We start from the raw sequence: 22,331 nt of genomic DNA, 5'->3' as shown, positions 1-22,331 counted from the left end.
CCATCCCTTCCCCTCCCCACAACAGACCCCCTGTGAGGTAGGTGGGGCTGAGAGACCTGTGACTAGCCCAAGGCCACCCAGCTGGCCTTGTGGAGGAGTGGGGAAACCAACCCAGTTCACCAGATTAGCCTCCGCCGCTCATGTGGAAGAGTGGGGAATCAAACCCAGTTCTCCAGATCAGAGTCCATCGCTCCCAACCACCGCTCTTAACCACTACACCACGCTGGCTCCAACGTACATTGCGAGAACCCTGGCACCAAGTCTCATTGTCTACAGGTGTTGTGTTTTTGAACTGTTGACATCAGAAACGCAAGCAAGTTGAGAATCAACACAATTGGTTTTCCTTCACTGTTATTAAAATTGACCAAAGTTTACAAGCTTTTAACTTCCTCCTTATTATGAGAGCCACCATGGGGTAGTAGTTTGAGTGCTGCGCTAGGATCTGGGGGACCCGGGTTTGAATCCCCCACTGTGCCACAGAAGCTTGCTTGAGCCAGTGAGTCATATTCTCATCGCTAATCCGGTGAACCGGGTTGGTTTCCCCACTCCTCCACACGAAGTCAGCTGGGTGACCTTGGGCTAGTCACACTCTCTCAGCCCCACCTACCTCACAGGGTGTCTGTTGTGGGGAGGGAAAGGGAAGGTAATTGTAAGCCAGTTTGATTCTTCCTTAAGTGGTAGAGAAAGTCGGCATATAAAAACCAACTCTTCTTCTTCATGTGGAGGAGTGGGGAATTGAACCCGGTTCTCCAGATTAGAGTCAGCCACTCATAACCACCTCGCCACGCTGGGTCACTCCTGTTGCTTGACTTCTCTAGGATGGCAGCGCTCACACTTAAAACATTAGTCTGGGTATGGTGCAGATAGCCACACAAAAAATGTGAGTTAGTGCAGTCCTAAACAGAGTTACACCCTTCTAAGGCTATGGACTTAGCAGGGTGTAACTCTGTTCAGGATTGCATTGTTTACACTGTCTGGGTATATCTTTGAGTAATTTATGAACCGGTTCATCTGCACTTGACAATTTACAGATGTATTAAAAATATTTATGTTTCAGACTTCAAAGTCTCAAAATACCGCTAGTAAAAACTGAGAGAAATTGAAAAATGGAGTGTCAAGTACTCTTGAACTGCTGTTAATTTTTTTACATGGTATCCTTTTTTTTTTTTGCCTTGAATTTCTCCTCATTTCATGGTTATGCTTCATTCTATTTTCACAATTAATACTGGATGAATATCTGAATATATAACTTAGTAAGAATTAGGGCCTGTTCACGTACAGTGGTTTTTCTGTTGTCTCTCCTGTGTAGGAAAATCAGCAACGCTTAAATGCACATACACAGCACATTCATGTCTCCACTTGGGTGTTTGTGTCACAATGATTGCGGGCTTGAGCATAGTTTCCTGGGAGTAAGCAAGGGGAAATTGAGACCCAGGAATTTTCTTACTGAATCTGAACCTTTCAAAAACCTAGAGTATTTCATATAGCAGTAGAAAAGAGCAGGAGTCCAGTAGCACCTTGAAGTCTAACAAAAATTCTGGCAGGGTATGAGCTTTTCATGAGCCACAGCTCACTTCTTCAGATACAGCGAGAATGTGAGTCCATCTAGCCTTAAGTAGAGAAGAGTGAATTCAGACACCCAATGGCAATAGCATGTAAATGTCCATAGCAGGTAAATGACATTAGCAGGCATGTTTAGATCAAGAGTGACATGCAGAGGAGTAATAGGTGTGGAGAAATCAGCATTGACAGCCCTTCAAGTACTTGAAGAAGGTTGAAGATGATCGTTGACTACGTTCTCAGGGACGTAGACCAAGTTCCTTCTGTCTAGCGTTGCCCCTATAGAAGTCTTGTTGGACTTCAATAAGGTTTGCATGAGAGCAAGACTCAGTAGTTGGAGCCTCCCCCCCCCCCAAAAAAAATTGTCAGAGTTGTTAGGATGCAAAAATACGTCTTCTGGTCTGAGGTTAAAAATGTCAAAAATAAGTGTCCCCCCCCCCCATGTAAAATAAATGAAGTGGCTGCCTTCCAATATTGTTGCTTGATATGTGGGGTAATAAACACTGAGCAAATGTGCGATCAAAGACTTCTTGGCCTTAGCTAACGTGTTACATTTGCGTTTAATTCTGCGGCTTAAGATGTTTAGGTCATATTTAAACCATAAAATACTTTCCACATTTTAAAACGTATGACATTAATTTTGGGGCACACAAAAAAAGGAATGCTTAAGTTTTATTTGGCTAATTTAAAAATAATTACAGCTTCTGGTGTAGCACCTTTTTGAAAAAAATATGTTTTAAATTTTAAAGGAAGCAACGGGCTGAGAACTATTTTCTAGCTCCTTATTAGGCCAGTGTTTTTAAAGGAACCTCAATGGGACAGAAATGATGAGTACAAGAGGGACATCTCAAAGCATCTTCAGAAGGAGTTGAAGTGCTTCAGTTGTGCATGATCCATTCTCTACACTTAAACGGAAGAGATCTTGTTCTGCTTAGAATCACACAATCATAGAGTTGGAAGGGACCACCAGGGTCATCTAGTCCAACCCCCTGCACAATGCAGGAAATCCATAACTACCTTCCCCCCACACCCCCAGTGACCCCTACACGCCCAGAAGATGGGGGAGGGAACCCGCCAGGATCCGTGGCCAATCTGGCTTAGAGGAAAATTGCTTCCTCACCCCCAAAGGGCCAGCAGCATTACCCTGGGCATATAAGAAAGGGCCACGAGAGCCAAGCACTGGCGCAACCCTTCCTGGCCTCCCTCTCATAATCTGCTTAAGGTCACAGAATCAGCCTTGCTGACAGATGGCCATCTAGCTTCTGCTTAAAAACCTCCAGGGGAGGAAAGCCCACCACCTCCCGAGGAAGTCTGTTCCACTGAGGAACTGCTGTCACTGTCAGAAAGTTCTTCCTAATGTTTAGACGGAAACTCTTTTGATCTAATTTCAACCCGTTGGTTTAATTTCAACCTGTTGGCTTAATTGGGATCCCCTTTCCTTCCATTTCCCATATTATGAAGGGTACACAAGAATATTCAGCCTTAACAGCGTAACTTCCATTGTGTGGTCCTGGAGAAGCTGGCTGAGTCTACATATGAAGGGCGGTTCATGGTCGCCCACGGAAGGTTATGGCTGTGTGAATTGGCACGTGCCCAGGACTGTGTGATCCTAGCCATACATAAATTGTTTAATAGCAAATTGGTGGACCTGAACCAAGCTTTGGGGCAGCAAACAGGACCATCACAGATAGGTAATGTGTTGCCCAGGTATATATTAAAATGTGTTAGAATAAGTCAAAAAAAGTGTTTCCAGTGAGGGCTGCATATGTGCGACATTCGCTGTTAGAAACAGATTGTTAATATCAATTAAGAGTTAATATCAGGAGTTAAGTTAATGTCAGGAGAGGCCGTGCTCAGTGGTAGAGCCTCTGCTTGGCATGCAGAAGGTCCCAGGTTCAATCCCCGGCATCTCCAGTTAAAGGGACCAGGCAGGTAGGTGATGTGAAAGACCCCTGCCTGAAACCCTGGACAGCCAAGGAGAGGGGCTGTGGCTCGGTGGTAGAGCATCTGCCTGGCATGCAGAAGTTCCCATGTTCAATCCCCGGCATCTCCAGTTAAAGGGACCAGGCAAGTAGGTGATGTGAAAGACCTCTGCCTGAGACCCTGGAGAGCTGCTGCCGGTCTGAGTAGACAATACTGACTTGGGTGGACTTGGGTGGACCAAGGGTCTGATTCAGTACAAGGCCGCTTCATGTGTTCATGTGAGGTGAGAATTCCCAATGCCTCTTTAACAAAGTTGGCATGGGGGAGGGTACTCCCTTTCAACAAGGTATTTTAGTAGTCTTTAGTAGTCTTTTTAGTAGTCTTAGTAGTCTTTGTTAGCCTGTGCAGTTAATAGGGTTGCACTGCGCAAACTTGCATGGAAAAATGATTAGGAACTGTGGACTATATTGCTGTGTTTAGATTATTGTAAGTAGGATCGTATTGTGTAATGTCTGTACTGCGTAATGTGTCATGTGAATACTTATGCTGTAGTTCCGTTCTTTCTGGGGGTCACAGACTTCTAAAATCTTCATTCATTGGTTATTGAATGTCCCATTTCATAGATGGTACTGACTCACTTATGTGTAATCCGCCTCCTAGTGAGAAAGGCAGACTATAAATAACTTAACATTAATTTTAAAAAATAAAGCAATAATCTATCAATTGGATCTTGTAGATTATCCGGGCTGTGTGACCGTGGTCTTGGTATTTTCTTTCCTGACGTTTCGCCAGCAGCTGTGGTAGGATCTCTGAGAGACACTGCCCTTCAGTGTTACTCCTCTGAAGATGCCTGCCACAGCTGCTGGTGAAACATCAGGAAAAAAAATACCAAGACCACGGTCACACAGCCCAGATAACCTACAAGAACCAATGAACTCTGACCGTGAAAGCCTTCGACAATAATCTATCAGTTGCTTTAGTTCATCTCTGTGTGTTTGTTTTGGTTATTCTGTACAGCAAAATAAGGCGTGCATCATCTTCCACTTTAATGCTGCTTTGTTAGCCTGATTTATTCCATATGGGTCTTACCTTTCTTCCTTGGGGCTTGAGGGTCTCCCTTGGTCTACCAGTCCAGGCACTGATTAGGCCCAAATTTGGTTAACATCCGCAAGGCTGCCGCTGCTTGTGCTTTCAAACCATTTTCTTGGGTTGGTACCCTTCGTGGAGATCTGTATCTATCGTACCATTCAAGAAGTATCATTTGTCTCATAGTAACCATGATACTAGTTTTCTTTTGGGGTCAGGAAGGGATTTTCCTCCAGGCCACATTGGCCAGGAATCCTGGAGGTGTTTTGCCTTCCAGCGTGGTGTAGTGGTTAAAAGTGGTGGACTCAAATCTGGAGAACTGGGTTTGACTTCCCACTCCTACACATGAGTGGTGGACTCTAATCTGGAGAACCAAGTTGGTTTCCCCACTCCTCCACATGAAGCCAGGTCACCACCTTGGGCCAGTCACAGTTCTCGGCAAACTCAGCCCCTACCTACCTCACAAGGTGTCTGTTGTGGGGAGAGATTGTAAGCCGGTTTGATTCTCTGTAAAAGGTAGAGAAAATCGGCATATAAAACCCAACTCTTCTTGTTCTTCTTCCTCTGGGCATAGAGCAGGGTCACTGGAAGAGCATGGGGTGGGGGAGTTGTAAATTGCCTGCATCGTGCAGGGGGTTGGACTAATGACCCTTGAGGTCCCTTTCAGCTCTATGTTTTGGTGAAATAACATATAAGTAATTTGTTCATGATGTAATTTTTCTTTCTTCCCTTATCTAGTTCAGAAGGAGAGGGTGGTAGACTTTAAACAATCCATTTGCAAACTGATCTTTCCGTGTTCTTTTTAACCTGTTTCTACTCAGGTTCACCTTTTCTAGCCAATGAGGACGGTGTTCTTGGTGGAGTGATCGTTCTTCGATCTTGTAGATGTTCTACAGAGCCCAACTCTTCCCAGGATAAGCAGTCCTTGCTAGGTAAGAAGGTGGCAAAAGCCCTACATAAATATCCCTTGGGAAAGAGTTGATGTTAGTTTGACAAGATGTATTACATATAGGAGTTTTGATCAGTTATCATTGCCTCTCAGTTTAAGTTAATGTCAATTGATCGTAGCTGTTTGGAAAGCTGAATTTTCTTAATTTTAAACTTATCACTAGAATTTTGGAGCACCTCAAATATGGTAGAGAGAAGGAGAATGGGATTGTGGGTGGCCAAGAACCAATAGACCACCTGTGCTGAATATCATTATTCATTGATAGACAACCTGTGCTGAATATCATTATCTATGTGTCCTGAAAGGGACACATGGATAATTTGACCTCTCTGTGTGATCTGGAGAACCAGGTTTGATTCCCCACTCCTCCACATGAGTAGGGGACTCTAATCTGAAGAAAGGGGTTGGTTTCCCCACTCCTACACACAAAGCCAGCTGGGTGACCTTGGGCTAGTCACACTCTCTCAGCCCCACCTACCTCACGGGGTGTCTGTTGTGGGGAGGGGAAGGTGATAGTAAGCCTGTTTGAGTCTCCCTTAAGTGGTAGAGAAAGTCAGCATATAAAAACCAACTCTTCTTCTTCTAGCTGGAGTGTTTCCTTCTGAAAGATGAATGTGTTGATACTACAGGTTGAGTATCCCTTATCCAGACTGCTTAGGACCAGAAGTGCTATTTTGGAATATTTGCATATACATAATGAAATATCTCACAGATGGGACCCAAGTCTAAACACGAAATTAATTTACGTTTGATATTTGTTTTATATACTTTATGCACATAGCCTTAATGTAATTTTAAGCAATGTTTTTTAGTAATTTTGTGTACATTGAACCATCAGAAAGCAAATTGGCATGCTGCTGAGGGCCTGTGAATAATGCCTGCAGGCCGTCTGGATTTTGGGTCAGTCCGAATGTCGGATGTCCAGATAAGGGACACTCAACCTGTAAATCACAACAAATGGTAACTAAGACACCTTGGAATCTTTGCGGTTCAAACTTTGGCAGTCACTGCTCTTGTTTGTCCTATGCCGGTAGGTAATTTATAGTGCCATCCTAAACAGAGTTCTAAATCCAGTGACTTCAATTTACTATAAGTATAGGAAGATGACCTAATTCACCCTTATGGTTAATGCATGCATGTGTGTGTAAAGTGCCTTCAAGTCGCAGCCGACTTATGGCGACCCCTTTTGGGGTTTTCGTGGCAAGAGACTAACAGAGGTGGTTTGCCAGTACCTTCCTCTGCATAGCAACCCTGGTATTCCTTGGTGGTCTCCCATCCAAATACTAACCAGGGCTGACCCTGCTTAGCTTCTGAGATCTGACGAGATCAGGCTAGCCTGGGCCATCCAGGTCAGGGCGATGCATGCATGGCCATGTTAAACTACTTTCAGCTTTCTGCATTTTTTGTATGAACAACTTTGTACTCTGGATTTAGCTATTCATAGAGACTTCAAAATGATTGGCGTTTGTCTGCTTATGCATTTTGATCTCTTAATAGACCAAGGAAACCTACAGCAGTTGGGAAAACACACAAATCTTACCATGTCTGGATTTATTTTTTAGAATATTTATAAACCTCCTTTCTTCCAACTGACCGTGGTGGTTCAAGGGGGCTGATTCCTGACCCACGGGCAGTAAACAATTAAGATTTAAAAAAGCGGAGAAAATGCTGTTCAGCTTTCCCTCAAGATAATACCCTCACTGTGGAATTAAGGGTCAGATCCCCACAAAAAGAGAACAGCCATATATTTCTAAATAAAGGCAGTCCTATAGAGTAGGGGCCATCTGCTCCTTCTCGGAAGAAGGCGTTCCACCCCTGAAATAGAGTGGACCCACGCTGAGGCGGGTTTCACAACCACAAAAAGGCCCGGGGCGGGGGGCTGTGGTGGCAGTCAGGCCCCTGAAAGGCAGGTACAGCCCTTCAAGTAAGCTGTCCTTATGTTGTCCTTATGTTGCCTGACAACGTCCACATACTGATCCATCTGCTTGGGTGGGAGAACCTTCTGAAGAAGAATGATCACTGTCCTGTTCTTTCTTCTTAAGCAGCGCCTGGCAACAATTGATCGTAGAATAATGACTCTGGACAGGAGGAGACAGTGTACAAATAAATGGAAGGTGGGAAAGTTTTTCAGGGAGTCTTTTTTATGAATTATAGTTTGTTGAGAGCCAGCGTGGTGTAGTGGTTAAGAGCGGTGGTTTGGAGTACTGACTATAATCTGGAGAACCGGGTTTGATTCCCCACTCCTCCACATGAGTGGCGCAGGCTAATCTGGTGAACTGGATTGGTTTCCCCACTCCTCCACATGAAGCTAGCAGGGTGACCATGGGCTAGTCATAGTTGTCTTAGAGCTCTCTCAGCCCCACCAACCTCACAGGGTGTCTGTTGTGGGGAGGGGAGGGGAAGGTGATTGTAAGTCGGTTTGGTTCTTCCTTAAGTGGTAGAGAAAGTCGGCATATAAAAAACAATTCTTTTTGTTCTTGAGGCATTGGGTATTAACATACTACAAAAGCATAATGAAATCCATACATTAAAAAAAATAAAAGGTACAAGGCCAGAGAATATGGGGGATGGACCCTAGTGTTAAAATGGCTACATAAAAATAGCACGGAATATATGAATAGAAATCATATGAACAGAGAATACATAAACTTCTACTCAGACCACATGACCAGTACTCAATAGAGGACAGGATGGACAGCAGAAAGAATAGTATCTACAATTAAGCGCTGCAAAGACAATCATGGAATATTGCAAAATAATTTGAGCATCTCAAACATAAGAGCAAACATTTAACACGTGGAAGCTAAAGCCATTCTAAACTTTTTAGGGAGTCTTTAAATTCCTCTCCTCCTTTGGAAATGAATATTTTTGTCATACTAAAAACATTTGCAGCCAAAAATATTGAGGACCTGTAATTATAACAGGTTTCATTGTCATTTGCTTATGTATCTTTTTAAAGTGAAATAGTCATTTTAGGGGATATTTTTTTCCATGAAAGGGTGAAGGGTTTCTAATGTCAGCAGGACCTCTCATGATGGGGCACAAGCAAGTATGTCACCTTCCAATTAATATAGCACACGTTTTAATCCAGATGAAAGTTGTGCTCTCTTTTGCGCTCAGAGTTCTTTGTGTTCACATCCACAGTAGAGTTCCTGTGGAGTCATACAACAGAGAGCATGTGCGTGGGGTATATGTCAGCTCAGGATGGGAAAGCTAAGGTAAGTCACAAATAATGAGTGTTAACTTTTACAAATTATACTAATCATTATGCCTTTAAGAAGCTTTTCCACACGTCCCCTTATCCCTACTACAAAACAAGAAGAAAAGAGGCGGAAGGAGAGCAACCTATTTAGTGCCAATCAGTGAGTTTCATGGTTGAGTCTTGGAATACAGTATCGATCTCCCATGTCTGTGCCAAAGATTGGTCCGGTTCAATTGTCATGTCCCAAATTATGGTCTGACATAAGAACATCAGAAAGGCCCTGCTGGATCAGATCAAAGCCCATCAAGTCCAGCAGTCTGTTCCACAGGGGCCAACCAGGTTCCTCCAGGAAGCCACAAACAAGACGACTGCAGCAGTACCATCCTGCCTGTGTTCCACGGCACCTCATATAACAGGCATTCTCCCCTGATACTAGAGAGAATAGGTATGCATCATGACTAGTATTCATTTTGACTAGTAGCAATGGATAGCCTTCTCCTCCATGATCATGTCTACTCCCCTCTTCAAGCATTCCAAGTTGGCAATCATCACCACATCCTGGGGCAGGGAGTTCCAGAAGTTAACTATGCACAGGGTGAAGAAATACTTCTAAGCTTGCATACTAAGCTTGCTTACTGCTTCCCCTCCTCCCTTTCCCAGTTTGCCCAAACGATCATTGTGAACTTAGGCCCTCACAGAGGGAGGGCAGGAAGAGTTGCATCAGTCTTTGGCTCTCATGGTGCTTTCCTTCATGACCAGGGCAGTGCTGATCACCACTTTGGGGTCAGGAAGCAATTTGCCTCCAGACCAGGGATCCTGGAGGGGTTTTGTTGCCATCATTGGGGCATGGAGTAGGGGTCACTGGTGTGTGTGGAGGGAGGTAGTTGTGAATTTCCTGCATTGTGCAGGGGGTTGACTGTATGACCCTAGTGGTCCCTTCCAACTCTGTGATTCTAAGACCATTTTTTCCACTGGGCAAAATATGGATATTTTACAAAAGCCACTTCATGCCACTGTTTTGTGGATTTGAAACATTTCTCGGTTAGCAAGGTTTATAGTTTGCCATGAAATCTAAGGAAGCCGGGAGGGAATTAAAGCAGAAACGAAGAGAAAGTTGGAGCAATCAGGATGCCTGGAATCGCCAAAATGTCACTTGGTCATGATATCGGAATGGCACTGTTTTCTGGTATTCCATCAGAGTTAACTGTATATACCTGAATTGAAATTTGCTGCAATAAACAGAGAAGAATGTATAGCATTATGCAGCCAATTATGCCCCCCACCCCCAAATTGGCCCAAAGTAGTTCTGAATCTGCTCTTGCTATTTGGTCAATAAAGCGAGTCACGTGGATTTTCTTTTTGGTTTCCTGGTGCATATAAAAGTTGTGTTTACGCTATGCTGTAGTCTATTAAATGTAAAATAGCATTATGTATAAAAAATGTACATACTTTAATTAAAAATACTTTATTGCTAAAAATGTGACACAGAGACATGAAGTGAGCACGTGCTGTTGAAAAAATGGCGCCAATCGACTTGCTCGAGGCAGGGCAGCCACAAACCTTCAATTTGTAAAAAACGCATCGTGCAATGAAGCGAGGCACAATAAAACGAGGTGTGCCTGTACTTTCCTGTATCCAGATTCTTCAGCTCAGGAAAAAAAGGTTCTCTTCCCACACCAGCACTCGGGGAGAGGGAAGCGCTCCTGTGATACTTCTAGACGAAGTAGATGTTAGATTAGGCGAAATAACGAAATAACCTCAAAAGTCAGAGTAACCGTCGCCGCCAGGCTGCGTGTGGCTTCAGTGTGGCCTCTGAGACCTGGATACTTAGGAGGTGAACAGTTCACCGGCCTTGCCAGAGATCTTTTCCTCCATGCGTCTCTGTCATCGGACATCTGGTGCGCATTCTTTCCACACTGCTGGCAAATTCTCCAGCTGGCCGGCGCGAGCGGGCTGAGAGACACAGATGCTCTTCTCGGAGCACTTTAAGTTACGTTTGTGACCTCCTTCGAGCAGAATGAATCCTTTCCCCCTTCTCTTTCCTCCAAAGCCGACAGCTGCAAATGTTTTCCAAAAAGTGCCTATAAATGCCACTGCCACTACGTTCATGCAATGAGGTGGTCTAGTAAAGGCAGAGTGCCGTATTCTTCAAAGGTGAAGCTATCTTAAGAGTGGCAGAACAGGGCCGAGAACTGGAAAACAGAATAAAGTGTACCAAACAAATTTTGTCTTCTTGGGGAAAGAATAGGAACAGCGTTGGTTAGTAGAATGAATAGCTGTGCAAACATCAGAGGGGTCATGTAGATAGGAACTGTATGCATGCACACTTCTCCAAAATTTACTGCCAAATAATTAGTACAAATTGTACTCGGTCCTATACTCTGGGTATTAAGTCTGCTCTGAAACAAGAGAGGGGGATTCCTTTTTAACGACCTTTCACCTGTTATTACAAATATGCTCTTTGATCAGATCCCCTTGTGGATGTAAATGATTAAATTCAGCCAGCCACAGAACGCAGAGAGAGGTTTAAACTTTGTTCAGTTGACAGCTGTAGGCCAACAAAGTCTGACTCTTTCTGTTGTTCAGCCCCGACCTGGATGGCCCATATTGTCAGATCTCAGATGCTAAGCACAGGGTCAACCCTAGTTAGTACATGGATGAGAGAACGCTATGGAAGTCCAGGGTTGCTATGTAGAGGAAGGCACTGGTAAACCACTTCTGAACATCTCTTGCCTTCAAAGCCCTCCAAGGCAGGGGTGTCGAAATAATTTGTTACGAGGGCCAGATATGAAATAAATGTCACTGGGCCGGGCCATGCGTACCATGACATTTAATGTCAGGTACTGGAGATACAAACTTTATGGAAGACACTGGAAAAGCCAATTACTTATATTATTTTTACTTTATTTTTTTACTTAAAATACAAATATGCTTAAAACAATAACACTCTTACAGTATTTTATTTAACAGGCTTTGATCATTGACACCTTGGGACTAGGGATAGGGTTGCCAGGTCCCTCTTCGCCACCGGCGGAAGGTTTTTGGGGCAGAGCCTGAGGAGGGCGGGGTTTGGGGAGGGACTTCAATGCCATAGAGTCCAATGGCCAAAGCAGCCATTTTCTCCAGATGAACTGATCTCTATCAGCTGGAGATCAGTTGTAATAGCAGGAGATCTCCAGCTACTACCTGGAGGTCAGCAACCCTAACTAGAGGACTGGCTGCCTTGTGGGCCAGACAAGAGGTTTTAAGGGCATGAGAAACAGTCATAAGCCCCCCCCCACACACACACACAAAGCATGCAACTAATTAAAAGCACAGCTGATCCCCATGGAGCAGGATCCCAGATTGTTCTTTCTCAGATGATGTAATCTCATCTCTAATCACTCTCCCATCCCGCTACCATGGGCCCCTGGCTACATTGAACCAGAGCCCAATAACCATGCAACAAATACATGCATTCTTCTGAGAGCCCCAAACTTTTCCTTCCTTGAGTCAGTTGCTCTGTAGCCAGGATGAATGGCCCATCTCTGGTTCTGCCGGGCTCTGTTATCTTACCCAGTTTCCCCAACTGTTAAATGTTGGATTATCTAGAGCAGGGGTGTCAAAAATAAGGCCCGCAGGCTGGATCCGGCCCTTGAGAGCTCTTATCTGGCCCGCGAGCCAGCTGAGGCAGCTATACCCCCCCACTCTCAATCTGGGCTGGCGAGGCATGGCCCGGCCCCACCAAGTGACGTTTATGTCATATCCGACCCTCGTAATAATTGAGTTAGACACCCCTGCTCTAGATCTAGGGTTGCCAACCACCAGGTAGTAGCTAGAAATCTCCTGCTGTTACAACTGATCTCCAGCCGATGGAGATCAGTTCCCCTGGAAAAAATAGCTGCTTTGGCAATTGGACTCGATGGCATTGAAGTCCCTCCCCTCCCCAAACCCTGCCCTCCTCAGACTCCGCCCCAAAAATCTCCAGGTATTTCCCAACCTGGAGCTGGCAACCATATTTAGATCTCCATTCTAGTCCTCTGTTATCGTTTAGCCATGTTTTGTTTTGGAGGTTTGGCAGGACATTTGCCCTTGACAAAATATTTTGTATCGCAGCTAATTCTGTGCAATTTGCTTAGTATGCAGTACCAGCTGGCGCCAGCTGTTTCTGTCCTCTCACTACTGAAAGATGCAGTTTAGAAAATACAAATTACTCTGCAAGAGTTTGTGGGTGGATATTTCCTTCTTAAAAAAAAACTGGATGTTTGCCTGCCAGAATAGCATTTTCTCTTGCGAGGCACGTTCTCCGTAGGTCTTCATGGTGCCCGTCGTGCATTCTTTTTGCAGTTGACAAACCATCTAACGATATAAACTATCTGAGCTGCCAGTTTCTCCCTTGGCAGTCGCCACTACCCAGGAAGGCTTAACAGAAAGAGTGGCAGGAGACCCGCCTGGCCGTAGGTGGCTCAGGATCAAGTCTCCGACTTAAAAATAGTCGCTCGCAGAGTTTAGAACGACTCTCTTTTCCACCAGCCTTATTTAGTCTGTCTTAAAATACACTTTTAAGGAGGAAGATGGGAAATGGGTTGGTTGGGAAGAAACAACCCATTCGCCCGTGGAAATGTTATTTTAGGCCTTGGCTCAGCGCCTCTCCTGTACGTGCTGTTTGGGTCGCCTTCCTAAAATTAGTGCTGCATTTCTTTGAAAACGGCGTTGAAATAGACACGTAGGCAGAGGTTTGATGCTGATCTCCCTGGAGATTATAGAGAACCTTAAGTGAGCCCCTGAGAGAACACAATTGCAGTGCAGCTTCATTGCGGGTTCATGCGTGGGTGGTAGGAATGCAAGTGCTTGTTATTGTGGGATGGGCTTGTTTCACGTGTGTGTAGATGTGTTTGTTTTCTTAAATACGCGGCGTGGTTGCCAACAATAGAAAGGCTTCAGAGTAGGCAGAAGAAACCCATCAAACTTCAGCTGATACAGGTCAACAGGGCGAAGCAACCTGTTAATTCCACACTGCCAGATGGGAAGGTGAATGCGAAGCTAGCATTCCCCCTTACGTTCCAGTTCAGCAGGTGTCTGCTGTCACTCGATACATGTTTGTAGCTTTTAAGAGTCACAAGAAGCCGTCTTACAAAGCCGTCTTTCTTATTTACCTGAGCCTGGCATTCCTAGGGACAGAGCCTTTGAAGCAGCTGCCTTTTCCCAGATGGAAAGCATAAAGTAAAGATTCTCATCCCGTGGCCACCCGCTCACATACTGAAGAATCTGCACGTTGGCTTATTTGCAGCAAATAATATCCTAGCCGGGGCTGGGGAGAGGAGAGGTGGAATTGTTTAGTGCTTGTAACTTAGCATGGAAGAAGGACGTCAGAGAAAAGTCAGCAACACTTCATTACAGGTACAGAGTGAAAAAAATTAAATAAGCACATTAAGTAGCAGGTAGAAAGTAGGTTCATAAGCTGAAACCATGTACAATGAGGCATCGTAACAGCTGGTATGAAGACTAGGTGTGTAAGGATTCTGTAATTAAATGTTAAACAGTGACAGCGTTTATGAAGCAATAAATGAGTTTCCATAGCTCGTTTGATACAGCCCTGTTAATACGCAAAATGATCTTGGTCCTTTCTGTGCTTTTGGTTTTTTTCCAGTTACAGATTGAGGGTAGTCATGTTGGTCTGTAGAAAAATTCCACAAGCGAAACCCATGTTACACCTTTTTTAAGGTCCGACTAAAATATCACAAGGCAACATGCATTACAAACCAATGTGAGTAATGACGAGTTCCCCAGAACTCTTTGTTAAGGCTGGGTGTTTAGTACTCCCTCAAAAGTAAGGGGGGGGGTCGAGGACAAAATAGTTCAGGGTATGGAGGAAGCATTTTCAGTTAAGCTCCTCTTGTATGACATCTGAGCCCCTGTGTAGGGGGGGGTCATGGTTCGGTGGTAGAACATCTGCTTTGCACGCAGAAGGTCCCAGCTTCTATCCTCAGCATCCCCAGTTGAAAGAACCAGGTAGAAGGTGACTACCATAACTTCGATGGTCCAGGCTAGCCTGCTCTTGTCAGATTTTGGAAACTAAGAAGGGTCAGCCCTGGTTAGTACTTGGATGGGAGATCACTGAGGAAATCCAGGGTCACTATACAGAGGCAAGCAATGGCAAACCACCTGTTTTCTCTGCCTTGACCTGGATGTCTCAGGCTAGCCTGATCTCGTCAGATCTTGGAAGCTAAGTAGGGTCAGTCCCGGTTAGTCCTTGGATGGGAGGGCACCAAGGAAGTCCGGGGTTGCTATGCAGAAGCAGGCAATGGCAGACCGCCTCTGTTCATCTCTTACGTTGAAAACCCTACGGGAATGCCATAAGATGGCATTTTCCACCACCACCAGTAGCTGACCTCTTCCTGGGACCCTGGAGAGCTGCTGCCCTTCTGAGCAGACAGTGCTGACCCTGGTAGACTGATGGTCTGATTCAGCAGAAGGCAGCTTCATAGGTTAATGCTGTGATTCTCACTGGGTGGCCCTGGAGCCACATTTGGCCTTTTTGGCAACTCCCCCTGTGGCTCTTTTCTGAGTACCTTTCCTCAGTGAGGCCACTCCACTGTGTTCATGCCGGGGGGGGGGGGGACTGTGGCTGGTGGTTGCTTCCCACTTTGAAATGGCTACTCTTGGAGGAAGAGGTAAGGCCTCATGGCAGAGATAAAAGTACAGACGCGCCTCATTTTTTTGTGCTCTGCTTTATTGTGCCCCACAGATATGACGTTTTTGAGCAAGTCTGTCGGTGCCGTTTTTCCGACAGCACGTGGTCCCTTCATGTCTCTATGTCACATTTTGGTAATTCTCGCAATATTTCAAACTCTTTCATTATTATTACGGTACATTTTTAAGACATTTTTTAAGACTTAATATACAGTATAGCATAAACGTAACTTTTATATGCACGGGAAACCTAAAAATTAGTGTGACTCACTTTATTGGTATATTCGTTTTATTGCGCTCTGGAACCGAACCCGCAATATCTCTGAGGTGTGCTTGTAAATGTAGCTCTTTCAGTTGACGGTAATTGGGAAACATGGCTCTCTGTGATCCACGGAACGAGTGCCGCTGAGGTGATGGGAAAATGTATTCTTTTTGAGGTTTTGTTTTGGTGCATGCTTTTCTTTTCTGTGCCTATTCTGCTTTCTCCTCAATTCTCCCAATTCTTCTCTGCAGACTCACATTTCAAGACTTCCGCCGGGAGCAGTGGCGGGGCAATCGGTGGCAATCGAAGGAGGGGTTTGTCGGCTAGAGAGCCCAGCAAGCTAAAGGGCTCTTCGCCTGGTCATCCAAGAGAGAGCACGCGGCGCCGTTTTGTATAATAAGCTCCTTTTCGTGTTTTAACAGGTGTTGAGGGTTTAAACTCTCGTTTTATACTCCTTATTGCAACCACGTGCACCCTAACTTGAAACGAGTGCTGCTGTAGCTTTATATTCTTACGCCCTGTGTGAATGTATGCAAATTCGTCTCCCGGTGGAATAGACACGCTATTTCCAGCTGTGCAAGTAAAGATAATGTAGGGATAATTTAAATGTTTAAAAATATTTTTATGTGTTAATTGATGAGCATATAAGAGGATAATGCCCTGAAATTGCAAGAGGAAATGGTTTTAAAAATGTGTGGTCGCCAGTGTTGCTTTACATTGGGGAAAACGCAAGCTTCAGAGCTCGATGAAATATGCTGTACGTTATTTAAAGGTTTTGATAGGTCCAGCAGTAACTAAAACACATTCTTCTTTCCCGGGTATGAGCCTCCTTTTTAAAAGTGGTTTTTTTTTCCATTCCTTTTTGACAACATGTGGTTGGTTTCAGTGAAACAACCTAGGAGAGGGTTATGACCTGGTTGTTTTTTGCTTTATAATTATTCAATTGGTGGGTACTTTTCCCAGCTTAAATGTTCCGTAGCTTCAAGCTGTTATGTATTATGAATGGCTCTGTAAAGATAACGTGTAGTCATAAAAGTCTTTACTTTGTGTATAATGGAATATCAGAATGTAAATAAGAAGAAAGTTTATGGAAAGAGTCAATATTATTCTTTGGTTTAAATATATTTTTGAGAGAATGGTGCAGAAATAAACATGCTATTGCTGGATGAATAATGCAACATATATTAAATTGAGGGTCCTGGTGTTCTTTCTTTACCATAGTTCACATTTGTAACAAACATGTATAATACTTTGCAGCTATATTTACGTTATGCAGGTAGACTTTTTAGTGGTCTCTTAAAATCATGTATAGACACCAGGCCCATGATAGTACGTAATATACAGTACCATCCTAAGCACATTTGTATCCTTCTAAGTCCATTGAACTCAATCGGCATAGAGAAGCTTAACTTTGCTTAAGATGGTACTGTTATGTGCCTGCTTTGTTGTAGGTAGGAGCAGCACCTTTATCCTACAATTACATTTCAGGATCTTGATGTTTACATATATGTAATGGCTATAGAAAAAATCTTGTTGAGTTCGCCCTGTGAACTATCCAAATGGAGTAAGGAGAGCCAGCGTGGTGTAGTGGTTAAGAGCGTTGTTTTGGACTGTTGGACTCTGATCTGGAGAACCGGGTTTGATTCCCCACTCCTCCACATGAGCAGCGGAGACTAATCTGGTGAACTGGATTGGTTTTCCCACTCCTACACATGAAACGAGGTGAGTGACCTTGAGCAAGTCACTCTCAACCCCACCTACTTCACAGGGTGTCTGTTGTGGGGAGGGGAAGGGAAGGTGATTGTAAGCTGGTTTGAGTCTCCCTTAAGTGGTAGAGAAAGTCAGCATATAAAAACCAACTCTTCTTCTTTTGTGTTTTAATCTCATAATCCGGTTCTCTTCTCTAATCTCTACTCTGACATCACAGCCAGCATGGTGTAGTGGTTAGGAGCATTGGACTCTGATCTGGAGAACTGGGATTGATTCCCTACTCCACATGAGTGGCGGACTCTATTCTGGTGAACCGGGTTCAATTCCCCACTCCTCCACATGAAGCCTGTTGAGTGACCTTGAGCTAGTCACAGTTCTCTCTGAACTCTCTCAGCCCCACCTACCTCACACAGTGCTTGTTGTGGGGAGAGGAAGGGAAGGTGATTGTAAGCCGGTTTGAGACTCCTTAAAGGCAGAGAAAATCGGAATATAAAGACTAACTCTTCTTCTAAAATGAAATATTATTAAAAACTCCTTTTAATCAAGTGCATTCTGTTTTGTATTACACGTGGATGGGAAGGGATGTTATCTGTTAATGTATGAATCCTTCATCTTTGCGTTTGAGTGTGACCTCCGTTGGATTGCTAATCTCAGGCAGAGGATAGTATACACTGTTACCTCCACAGTTGCGTTACTGCCTTTATTCCTGACATTTTTATATTCCCGGATATAGAGAACATGGTTTGTTCTCTGCCTTGCAATCTCCAAATGTCCTTGATTCTTCATGGTCCTAGCAGTGGACATGAAGTGAATTGACCACATGATACTTGCAGTTATGTCATGGAATGTAAATGGTTGGTACACTTTTGACGTTCGGTGTGATCTAGAGTTTTGTTCATCCTTGCGACAACTTTGTCAGGTAACTTATTTCCAGTTTATATCTGAGGCACAGGTTGAGAGGTGTTCAAAGAAAGCAAATCATGAAGATCATTGTGTATTTAAATAGGCCATAAATGACATAGCAGGATTTGTGAAGCTGAGTTCTCAAAATTGACGAGACAAAGATCACTCACCTTGGTCCATCTGCGCCATGCAGCCTCACTTTGACTTGGGGCCATTCAACAAGGGGAGAGGTGGTTTAACCCTTCAACCTCCTCTGCTCTTTTGCTGTTCAAAACAACTTTGCAATTACCATTTTAAAGATACACACATATATATATATATTAGGGGTGTGCAAAAAAAATATTCGGTAAAATTCAGGTTCTGGTCTATTGGGCCTGATTTTTTTCGGGAAACCTGAAGTAAGCCAAATTCCCATGCCGGTAAATATGGGAGTTTGGTTTTTTTGGGGGGGGGGGTTCCCAAAAAAATCCAGCCCTGGGGGGCATTTTTTGAGGTAGAACCCCCAAACTTGCAGGGTAACTTTCAGGGACTCTCCTTGCATGAACCCCAAAGTTTGGTGAAGATTGGGTCAGGGGGTCCGGTGTTATGGGCTCTGGAGAAGTTGCCCCCTCCTCCATAGACAAGCGTTAGCCAATTAGCAAACATAGAATCTCTCCCCTTCCAATGCTTCTGTATGGAGGCGGGAGGAGGCGACCTCTTCCAGAGCCCATAACACTGGACCCCCTGACCCAATCTTCACCAATTTTTACAATAAGTCTTGCATTTAGAGAAAATTTATTGAAGATGACACACATGTGGCATCTCTCCCCAAGCAGAGCTCAAAAATGTGTAACTTGGATAAAAAATCTAGTAAATGTTGGTATTGTGATTCAGCTGGTGCAGATTTTTTACACGTGGTGGAGCTGCAGTGGAGCCCAAACATATTGGATGCATACCTATTCTCTACGGTGTCCGAGGAGTAGGTGCTGTGGAACACAGGCAGGATAGTGCTCCTGCGGTCATCTTGATCATGGGCTTCCCAGAGGCCCCAGTTTGAACAAACGGCTGGACTTGATGGACCTTGATGGGTCTGATCCAGCAGGGCTTTTCTTATGTTCTTATGTAATCAAAATGATGTTCCATTCTAAGCTAGTAAGCAATCCACTTTATGCTACACTGAAAAATGTAGTGTGTAGCATTCTCAACTTTTTTAGCAAGTATATTGGCATAGTGTGACTGTACCACTTAAAATCTTGCTTCTCTCTTTGCAGCAAGTACAGATTTCATGGCTACCTTCAGGATGTTAAATGAGGGCACAGAGTTGAACTTAAGTTAAATGTGTGGGCCAAACTTCTTCGCTCCCTGTTTCAACTTGAAGCATTTGGTAAATTGCCACTGGCTTTGCTTCCACTGAGAAATGGGCCCCGGAGCATGCCTTTTAATTTTAGAAACAAGACAGGGTTATCAAAGATAAACGTCCAACAGAAGCAAGCCACAAAGTCTCTGGCACCACGTAATGTTTGGCTGTAGGCAGCAACTGGTACAGTCCAAGGAGAAATTATATACTTGATGGTTCAAATGATAAAGGAAGGGTAATAGATGAAGTGCACATAAATACAAATTACTAGTCCACTTCTGATTTATGTTAATCAAACACACAATTAACACTAGTTAGGCTCTTCTGCAGTAGACAAGTTGGAGCCATAATATCCTCTTTCTTTCACTTTAACAAGACCGGCCATGCTCTGTATACTATTACATTTTGAGCAATACTGTAAATGTGATTAAAATATGAGTATGCTAAGGTAGTCTTCGGATTTAATATTGATCTGTTTCTAATGCGGTTGAACATAGCACTTAAGAGATTCAAACTGAGTTGGTATAATGACTTGAGGGGAAATCCAGGATTCTGACTTCAGGGGGTATTTTGTCTGTTACAAAGGAAGGGAAGGTGATTGTAAACCAAGATCTATTCATACTGCCCTACTAAATGGATGTTTTTATCCTCTTAATTCTTGTCCTCCCCTATTTGCGCTCAGGGCTAAGTAAAGAACATAATTGAACCCTCTCTGTATTACAAATGGCTTGTTAAAGCCTTACCAAGCGTGGGTAGGTAAGAACATTTAAAAATACCGTGCCCTTGATTGAGCATTCCCTGGAGCCGTCACATTAGAAGAGAAAGCCTTGCAAGTCACAACAAAACAGACCTCGACATAGGCAATAATCAGTGGGTGAATTATTGGATTCAGAAGGATTTCAGACCTACATTTTCCATGTCCTCCCCCCCCCCGACTTTTAAAATAGACTCACTTTAATTACAACAGAACTCAGTAAGACAATTACTCCTACCACCATTTTCCATGGAGGAAACACAAAATCATTTTGCAAACTTTTATCCAAACTGAAACACCGACTTTACCTAATTCTTTCCTGGAAAGCGCAAGTCTCTAAACTCAGTAACATGGTTATCGGTTTAACTCTCATGTACTGCATAAAATTACATGATGCTCTGTGTGAGGGTCTCTGTCTTTGTGTCTCTGCTTTCCATCACCTGCGGTGTTATCAGTGAACTCGTAAAAGCAGTTCACACCTTCTGGTCTCAGGCGCCAGGCCTGATGGCCCATGTATCTTCCCCCCCGCTGTTCTTCCTGCCAGTACTCCCTCAGGCCGGTGCGGCCTTGGAAGTGTGATAGCCGCACCAGACTTCCTGGGATCCGTCTGATGTTTTGTATTATGCCAAGCTTGTAACTTCCCATAACAATAAGTGTGAACCCCAGTGCCCCAGTGCCCTGGAGTCAATATATTCTGTAAACCCGTATAGCCCCTCACTTGCAACTTTCTACCTGTGCCTGTCTCATCTCCTGAAGGCTTCAATAAATCTATTGTTTCTGTATCAACGTCTGAGCAACTGATTTGGAGAAGCAAACTCAGAGAGGGGGATCTCTCACATTAAGTTGCAAGTCCTTGCCTCTCGGACTGCAGCTGTACCGCCTTGGACAGAATGTCAGCCGACGAGGACACCACCCCTAACCCCGATGCCCCCAAGGAACCGGACGAGCCGGAGAAGCCGGACCCGAAGGAGGAGGGAGCCAAGCCAAAGAAACCGAAGGGTCGCGCCCCCGACCAAGATCGGGACGAACGTCCCCGGGGGCTTACTTATTGGCTGGACTCTCCCAAGGGCTGGTCGCTCTCGCGGACTGCGGCGAAGGATCGCCGGTTGGCCTTCCCCAGCACGGGACTCGAAGGGGACCCGGCCCGCAAAGAGGCCCTCATGGAGGAAGAACGAAAGCAGTGGCAGGAAGACCGCCGGGCTATGCAGGAGCAGATGGAGATCATGCAACGCGTAATGGGTGAGATGGCCACGACCCTAGATGCGCTGAAGTTGCAACCTCCAGCCGGTGCTCCCCCAGACGGGGCGCCGGTAGTTCCGCCCGCAACCCCTGCCCCCCCGGCCCGTCGGGACCTGAAAGTCACGTATGACGGGTCGGGAGACCAGTTGACCTTTTTTATGGTCCAAGTAGACATTTTTATGCGGGAACAAGGCCGAACCTTCGTTTCTGAGGAGTCCCGGGTGCAGTACGTGGCTTCCTTACTGCAAGGGGAGGCGGCGGCCTGGATGGTGTTGCAGTATGAACTCCGCTCGCCGGTGCTGCGAACCCTGGACGAGTTCATGGTAGCACTCCGAAACCGTTTTGAGGACCCGACTCTGGGTGAGCGGGCTAAAGCCTCCCTGATGCAACTGCGCCAAGGGACTAAGTCGGTGGCGCAGTATGCAAGTGAGTTCCAGTCACTGGCTAGCCGAATTCTGGACTGGAGTGAAGCTACCTTGGTACAATGTTTCAGGGAGGGTCTCAACCCAGACCTCCAACATTGGGCCTTCATGCAAGGGAACCCCCCGGATGTGGAAGGTTGGGTTCGCCATGCTGCTGACATCGAGAATCGCAAACAACTCCTGAACTTGTCCAAGCAACGGCTTGGGCGAGACCCCAGGCCCCGAGGTGACCGTGGCCGGGAACTCCGGCAAGGGGGTGGCGGGGGTCTCTCGGCCGCGGAACGCCGCAAGCGGTTCGAGGCCGGCGTCTGCC

General features: G+C 45.0%; 1 protein-coding gene across 3 annotated transcripts in view; it reads left to right on the top strand.

The window, feature by feature from the left end:
* The window catches only part of TASP1 (taspase 1), a 78,571-nt gene extending 62,555 nt beyond the window's left edge, over positions 1-16,016 (top strand). Inside the window, exons 11-13 of one of the 3 annotated variants that reach the window (XM_056856512.1) lie at positions 5,391-5,501; positions 8,666-8,736; positions 15,906-16,016. In XM_056856512.1, coding sequence (XP_056712490.1) covers positions 5,391-5,501; positions 8,666-8,736; positions 15,906-15,998 — 275 coding nt within the window. In that variant the 3' untranslated portion in view covers positions 15,999-16,016. Of the gene's footprint in view, positions 1-5,390; positions 5,502-8,638; positions 8,737-15,905 lie in introns of all 3 variants that reach the window. The other 2 variants (XM_056856511.1, XM_056856510.1) reach the window with 2 other exon arrangements.
* The last annotated feature ends 6,315 nt before the right edge of the window (positions 16,017-22,331 follow it).

Source organism: Euleptes europaea, chromosome 10 (assembly GCF_029931775.1).
Source record: "Euleptes europaea isolate rEulEur1 chromosome 10, rEulEur1.hap1, whole genome shotgun sequence".
NCBI lineage: Eukaryota > Metazoa > Chordata > Lepidosauria > Squamata > Sphaerodactylidae > Euleptes > Euleptes europaea.
The sequence above is the reverse complement of the archived record's forward strand: the minus strand, read 5'-3'. Positions and strand labels throughout refer to the sequence as shown.